This window comes from Bubalus bubalis, chromosome X (genome assembly GCF_019923935.1).
Source record: "Bubalus bubalis isolate 160015118507 breed Murrah chromosome X, NDDB_SH_1, whole genome shotgun sequence".
Lineage (NCBI taxonomy): Eukaryota > Metazoa > Chordata > Mammalia > Artiodactyla > Bovidae > Bubalus > Bubalus bubalis.
In genome coordinates this window covers 106,991,527-106,997,965 of record NC_059181.1, presented here as the reverse complement: position 1 = coordinate 106,997,965, position 6,439 = coordinate 106,991,527, and the positions used below count along the sequence as shown (strand labels likewise).

At 53.1% G+C, this 6,439-nt stretch overlaps 1 protein-coding gene across 1 annotated transcript; it reads right to left on the bottom strand.

The window, feature by feature from the left end:
* Window positions 1-293: 293 nt before the first annotated feature.
* Window positions 294-4,608, bottom strand: LOC112582242 (heat shock transcription factor, X-linked member 3). The gene is made up of 2 exons (XM_025276638.3): window positions 1,897-4,608; window positions 294-1,502 (listed from the first exon to the last, which is right to left on the bottom strand). The coding sequence occupies exons 1-2, from the start codon at window positions 2,377-2,379 to the stop codon at window positions 900-902; spliced, it is 1,086 nt and encodes a 361-aa protein (XP_025132423.3). The 5' UTR covers window positions 2,380-4,608; the 3' UTR covers window positions 294-899.
* Between the last annotated feature and the right edge of the window lie 1,831 nt (window positions 4,609-6,439).

The window sequence follows — 6,439 nt, the reverse complement described above, 5'->3', positions numbered from 1 at the left end:
GAGAGAAATGTGTTGCTAGGAAACTGGTTAGTGTTTTTCCCTCTCTGTTCTGGTCCAAATTCTTAATGTTGGAACAGTGTCCAGGGGGTGATGGGGGAAGGCCGGGGGCGGGGCTGAGCATAAGCAGGCAGAGAGGCCTGCAGGCCCAGAAACAGGCCGTGGTTTGTCCTTGCGTGTGACACTTGTCCTACTGTAAAGTGTTCCTTGGCTCTCAAATTATGTGTGTTGGACGCAGTGCCTGGCCGCCTCACATCCAAAGATAGGCTTCTAAATACAGCCGTGAGGGCAGAGTGACAAGGGCTGGTGTTCACCTTGTGGAAACCTTGTACTTGTCTTTGGCTTTGGGGTAATATGTTTGCAAGGCACTTAGTGGCTGGGGTGACCCTGCTTTCCAGTGAGCCTCTTGAGGAGGCCCCTGGATAGGGAGCTGGGATGCTCAGCTGCTGATCAGAAACTTGTGGCATCACTGGGGGATCCTTGAGGAGCCTCTTCTGCTGCAGGGTGTATGACTCATGGAAGGTGACACACCCGAGGTCAGGAGCCCAGCTGAGCCATCTGCTGAGCAGCAGGCAAGGCCCAGGGACCAGTCCATCCTGGGTTCCCCTCAGCACTCGGCTCATGGGTCAGACCCTTGGATGAGCCTGTGAAATGCTGCTGTTTCAGATGAAAATGGACCATGGGGACAAGACTGAAGATTGCCTGGGGCATGGGCTTCCAGCCTCTTCGAGCTCACCCTGTTCCATGTGTGAATACAATGGACAGATAGAAAGAACACAGACTCGTAGTTCTCGTTTGATTGTTTATTTACTCCAAAGGAGTTTTGCTTGACTTTATTAGAGCCAGAAATCTATTTTTAATTATAAGAGAGTGCTTTTGAGTGTCCCTAGAGATCTGGCAGCTCAGGGATTGGGCTTGTTCTTGAGCTGCTCACAGAGGACACACTTATAATCTGAGGATTCTCCCTGCTCATCCTCCGCTTCAGGGGCCTCATCTGGTTCCATGACTAAAAGGCCCGCCATCAGGATGGAGTAACAGGTGTTGTACAAAGTCATCACTGATTCGTGTTCTGGGTACACTGGGGGGCTCTCGGGCAGTTTCCCTGGGCTGTCCCTTTCAGCAGTAGCCGAGGGCACAGATATGGCATTGCTGGATGTGCCCTCTCCAGCCGCCCTGCTGGGGCCACCCTGCTCATTGGGGAGATGGTTTCCCCCAGCCCACTTGGCTACACTGCCCACAGACCAAAGGTCAGAAAACACAAATGAGCACTGGCTGGGGGTTCTGCGAGCAGTTGGCATCCCCTTCTGGACTTTGTTGCCAGCCTTTTGGGTGAACTCGTTGTGGTGGAATTGAGGAGAGTGTCTGGTTGCCACCACTCGTTTCTTTCTCTTTGGAGTTGTTGTTGTGCCAGTGGCAGGCTGAGAAGTTGTTCTGGGGTTGCCTCTCCTCTGGATGTTCTGCAGAAGCAGAGGCTTGTCTCTCTGAAAATTGGAGTTTCGATAGATCTGAAAGGAAATGAATCACTTTAGGCATGAGAGGGGAGAAGAGCCCTTCCTCACCACCCTCCTCCCCACAACAGTCCGGGCCATGCCTAAGTATGAAGACAAGATCTCTTCATTCCTGGCAGCTTATGAGGCCCTAGCATGTCACTTCCTAGGGCTCGCCCAGGGCCGTCTTCACTTGAGGTGTTACTGGCCCTCCCTGACATCAAGTGGTCCCTCAGTGTCTGGAGTCACCCCCATGGATCCTGTCTAAGAGGGGTGGTGGAACACAACAGATCCTGCTTTCTCTTCTTTCCTTAACCACCCTCTCATGAGAACAACATTCTCCTGGGAAATGAAACCCGTCCAGCACTCAGCTCATCTAGTCTAGTCTCCCCAAAAGGGCTTTCTACGTTACCAGGAGCTTCTTCCCTGCAGAGTGACTCGAAGGGCGGACTTTCCTGAACCCGTACAGGTTCAGTTCACGGATGAAGCTCTTGATGCTGTCTGTCTCAAAGATCTGGTCCATGCCTCTGCGCTGGAGTACCTCTATCTGGAAGAGATCTGCCTCGATGACCACTGTATCTCCCTCATCGTTCCAGTGCACAGAGGTGAAGGCTGCATCCTCCACAATCCTCCAGAGCTTCCTGGGGAAGGACAGCCCAAGGATGGCGTTGTTCTCTTCCTCTTTGGCCATTTCTGGGTTCGGGCCCTGTGGGCGTGGATTGTCATGGAGGCCTGGATCTGGGCTCTTGGGCTGGTCACCCTTCTTCTCCAAAGCCTCCCCTGAATCCAGGGTTGGATCTGGGGAGGAATCACGGGTGTCCCCTGCTGCAGGCTCCCCGTCAGTTGATAGGATCAGCAGGGCTGCCCGTGACTCATGGGAACTCTGACTAGCCATGGAGCCAGTCTAGCTAAGGAGCATTATCTATCCAAGCAGCAAGTGCTCAGGGAAAACGGGCCTCAGACCATGGTCGGGGTGCCCCATAAATACTCTCTGGAGATTCTAGAATCTGGGTCATGGGACAGGCAGCCAATTAAGTGGTCAGCTTCCTTAACTGTTTCATGATGTCACAGAGGTTATGTGGAGAGGCAGCCCTGGACCTGTGTGGGGGAGGGGGTCCGGGGATGGAGATGGGATCCCCAGCTTGGCTGTTGTCTGACAGTACAGAAAAGTATTTTTCAGGTTGCCTACAAGGGCTCCCTTCTGCTGCCAGGCACATTGTTTCAGGGGCCAGGCCCTGGCTGGGTTGACAAATGTGTCCCTAACTTCACTCCCCTCACTAACAACATACAGGCCTGTGGCTGGCTTCTGCTGAAGGGCCAGGCCCTAGCGAGTCCTAGGTCTGCTACCACCAAGAGAGATCCCAGGAGTCAGATGGGCCCCTGGTGACTGTCCCTCCCAGAAGATGGGGTCCGTAGCAGGCTGATTTCCCTTACCTGAGTTGGTGGCTCCCCCATCCTTCCCCCTCTTCTAGCTTTGTTGTCTTCTGGCTGGTGCTGCTGGTTGGTTGGTCCCGCTCAGTTGGCCCCAAAGCCAGAGTCCTGTTGTCTTGCCCCCACCGCCCCCCAGGTCGAGCTCTCCCCATAGTAGGGCTGTGCTCGAGCACAGTGGAGCGACCTCATATTCCACTTGACTGTTCCCAAGCACCTGAGACACAGATTCCCCAGGATGTCGTGTGGGAGGGCAAAGCTAGGTGCTCCGCTGAGCTCACAGCCTCCCGAGCTCTGCCCACACACAGGTATCATCCCACTGCAGATGATAGACTGTTGTCTTCAGTTTCCAATTTTTCCCATAAACACCACTTTGGTGGCCCTAGAGTATTCACTTTGGGAACACATGTGCTTTTCCCATCCCCTTCCCAGAGCCTCAGATTCAGCCTCCCTGCAGGCTGTTTCAAAAGCCCTGTTTCCTTTCCTCAGTGGGGTGGTTGGGCTTCTGCTACCCCTGGTCCTGGCAATCCATGTCCAATTTGGGTCACTTTGGGTACCTTCCCTTTGAAGGACTTGATCGGGGGCTCAAGGTACAGCCAGTTCTGTTGAAAACAGCCACTTCACTGGTCCTCTCCAAGGCCAGCTCTGATCTTCCCCACCCCTGCCCCTGTCCCCACCACCACTGTGGACCTGTTCTCTGTTACCCAGATGGCAGGCCCATCGAATGATTTTATGGGTTAGGTGCTTTTCAAGGGCCCTCCTTTACACACTCACTCCAAGGAACATGTCTAAGTTGTTGAGCTAGATGTGACCAAAGGAAGCCCTCGTCAACCTGTATTTGAAAAAGTATGAGAATCCGGGTGTGGGACTGGATGAAACCTGAGTGAGTCACCGGTCTTTACCACATGTGGGCAGTAGAGCAGTGGGTTTGGAGATGCGTGTTCTCTGGTATTTGTGGGCCACTGTTCTTGAAAATCACTGTGTAGGAAACAGACTGGTACCTTGGAAAGGCCCGTATTTGAGGACCCTAGGGCATTGTCTCCCAGTTCTGCCAGTAGCAGGGTCATTTTCCCTGTGTGAGGACCACAGCCTGGTATCTGAAAGGGGTGAGCTAAGAGGGTGTGGAAGAAGCTCTCCCAGAGGCCTTTCTGCCTAATGACTGGCGGCATGGATGAGATTCAGGCTTCGACTTGGGCTTCTTCATGGCCTTTCTGCTTAAAAGCAGGTTGACAAAGCTTTGCTTCCAGCCAGTTCATCTGACTGGGACATGACTCTGGAGGCTATAAACGTTGGTGGGGGCCTCTGGTGGCTCCTCTGAAGGCGACAGAAGGTCCTGGTATCTGTGGGCAGCCTGACTAGCTGGTCTTTCTTGCTCCCTCCCACGCTTTGGGCCCCTCCTCACCCCCTGGGTCCTGAGGGAGCTGCCTTTTCTGGTCCCCCTCCTCCAGGAAGCACCCAGGCCCTGGCAGTGTGTTTGTGTGTCACCAAGGGGGTCTTTGTCAGCCGTGGCTCGGGACACTTGTGTTGTGCGCACACAAGCCCTCCTGACGTCCAAGGCCTGCCTTTCTCTGCCTCACTCTCCTGCCCCTGTGCTTAGTGTCCATCCCCTGGTTTCCCCAGCCCAAAGGCCCTCCAACTGCTCCCCTCCCTCACTGCAGCTTGGGAGATCTGGAGCCTCAGGGATCCACCTGTGTTCCCTTCCCTCCCATATCGGAGGAGCCTCCTGTAGGGTCTTATCCCAGTGGGAACTGGGACCATACAGTCAGGCTTTCCCTCCCTCCTGCTCAGTGATGAGCTGGTCAGCCTGGCAGGTTCAGTTGGGCAGGAGGCCCCATGGCAGCAGAAGGGACAGGGCGCCACCCTCAGGCTGGAGGCGCTGGGACTGGACAGAGATGCCGGCCCCGAGCAGAGTCAGTTCTCAGCAAAGCACAGAGCAGCCCCACAGGGCTTCTGATTCTCCTTGTCCCCTTCCTTCCACAGGCCTGATTTTTGTCACCTCAGAGGCATCGTGTAGCACTGAGAAGAGGAAGGTATGAGAAGTCGCAAGGTCAGGTGGTGGCCTGGGGTGGGCGGGAAAGGTGGGGGCTCCAGAGGAATAGAGAACAGGGCTTTGAGCCCACCGCGGCCCTCACTAGCACGTGATCCTGGGAAGATGGCCAAGCCCCGTGGCCTCAGTTCTTCATGTGGGAGGCGAGCGGGTGTGAGGAGCCCCGTGTATTGGGTTGCAGGATGGACATAAGGGATGAGACAGAGCTCGCAGGGCCTGGCAACAGTTGACCCTGTGATAACAGGGCAGGAATCTTTCACACTGTTGCCCCCAGAAAATCCTCCACTGTCCACTGGATGGGGTTGGCTACTTTGTGGTCCAGGGAAGGTTAGAGAATATGCACCTCAATAGGATGTGGAATTCCTAATTAGCCAAACAGGAAGTTTCATAAATAAAACTAAGAAACTTTTCTACTTAGACTGTAGTGGACCATAGTGTTAGTCGCTCAGTCATATCTGATTCTACAACTCCATTGACTATAGATTGCCAGGATCCTCTGTCCATGGAATTCTCCAGACAAGAATAGTGGAGTGAGTTGCCATGCCCTTCTCCAGGGGGATCTTCCTGACCCAGGGATTGAACCCAGGACTCCCACAATGCAAACAGATTCTTCATTGTATGGGCTACCCAGAAAGGCCCATTTCCAGTTAGAGGACCTGTAAAATTTGGGTGTGGAGGAGTGTTCCAGCAGGACCCAAGCAGCTCCAGGAAACAGAAGCAGGAACCACTCTTTGCATGAGTCCCAGGTGGCCTTGCATCCAAACACTTACCTTCCTTCATTGCACCACCAATAAATGTTGAGTCTTTGATTACAATGCCCAATTACAATGAAGATAATTGAAAGCTAGTTAACACCTTGAGTTCTGGGCCCCCAGGACCAGGAAAGAGAGGGTCAGTCCGTGGATTTCTGGGCATCACTTCAAGGGAGTGAGATGGGAGTTCTTCAGGATTCCTAGCAGATAATGGGTAGAAAACACCTGCGCCATCCTTGTGGTCAGCAGCAAAGTGACAAGAGCTAGGACCCCTTCCATGCTGCCCCAAAAAGAGATCTCTCTGGGCTTTATTCAAGAGCCAAAAGGACACCTTACAGCAATGTCCCATTTCCCCTCCCTCCCATGAGGCACCTCATGTGACTGTGGCTCCTAGACCATCGCTCTAGGTATGGGAGTGTCCTGCTTCTCCCAGTGTCCCCACTGCTAACACAGGGCCTTTCATGGAGCAGAGGCTCCATAAAGGTCTTTTCAATAAATGTGCCAGTGAGGAGGGGGCTGCTTGACTCAGATGAATTGCTACTTCTTTTGATAACCCAGGAAAATCCACATAAACTGAGATCCCTTAGCTGTACCAAATGAACACACCCAAGGTATAAGAAGCAAGAATTCACTACTATCACTTTTTATTTTCTAATTTTTCCACCAACTATATCACTGCTAAATAAATTCATATTTCCAAAATCATTCTAATTCTAATTCCATGTTAT

Bases quoted from the DNA above. Each gene is read 5' to 3' on its own strand.
- LOC112582242 (XM_025276638.3), bottom strand. From the start codon at position 2,379: ATGGCTAGTCAGAGTTCCCATGAGTCACGGGCAGCCCTGCTGATCCTA. The intron at 1,503-1,896 runs GTAACGTAGAAA...ATTTCCTTTCAG, and splicing joins CTGCAGGGAAGAAGCTCCTG to ATCTATCGAAACTCCAATTT.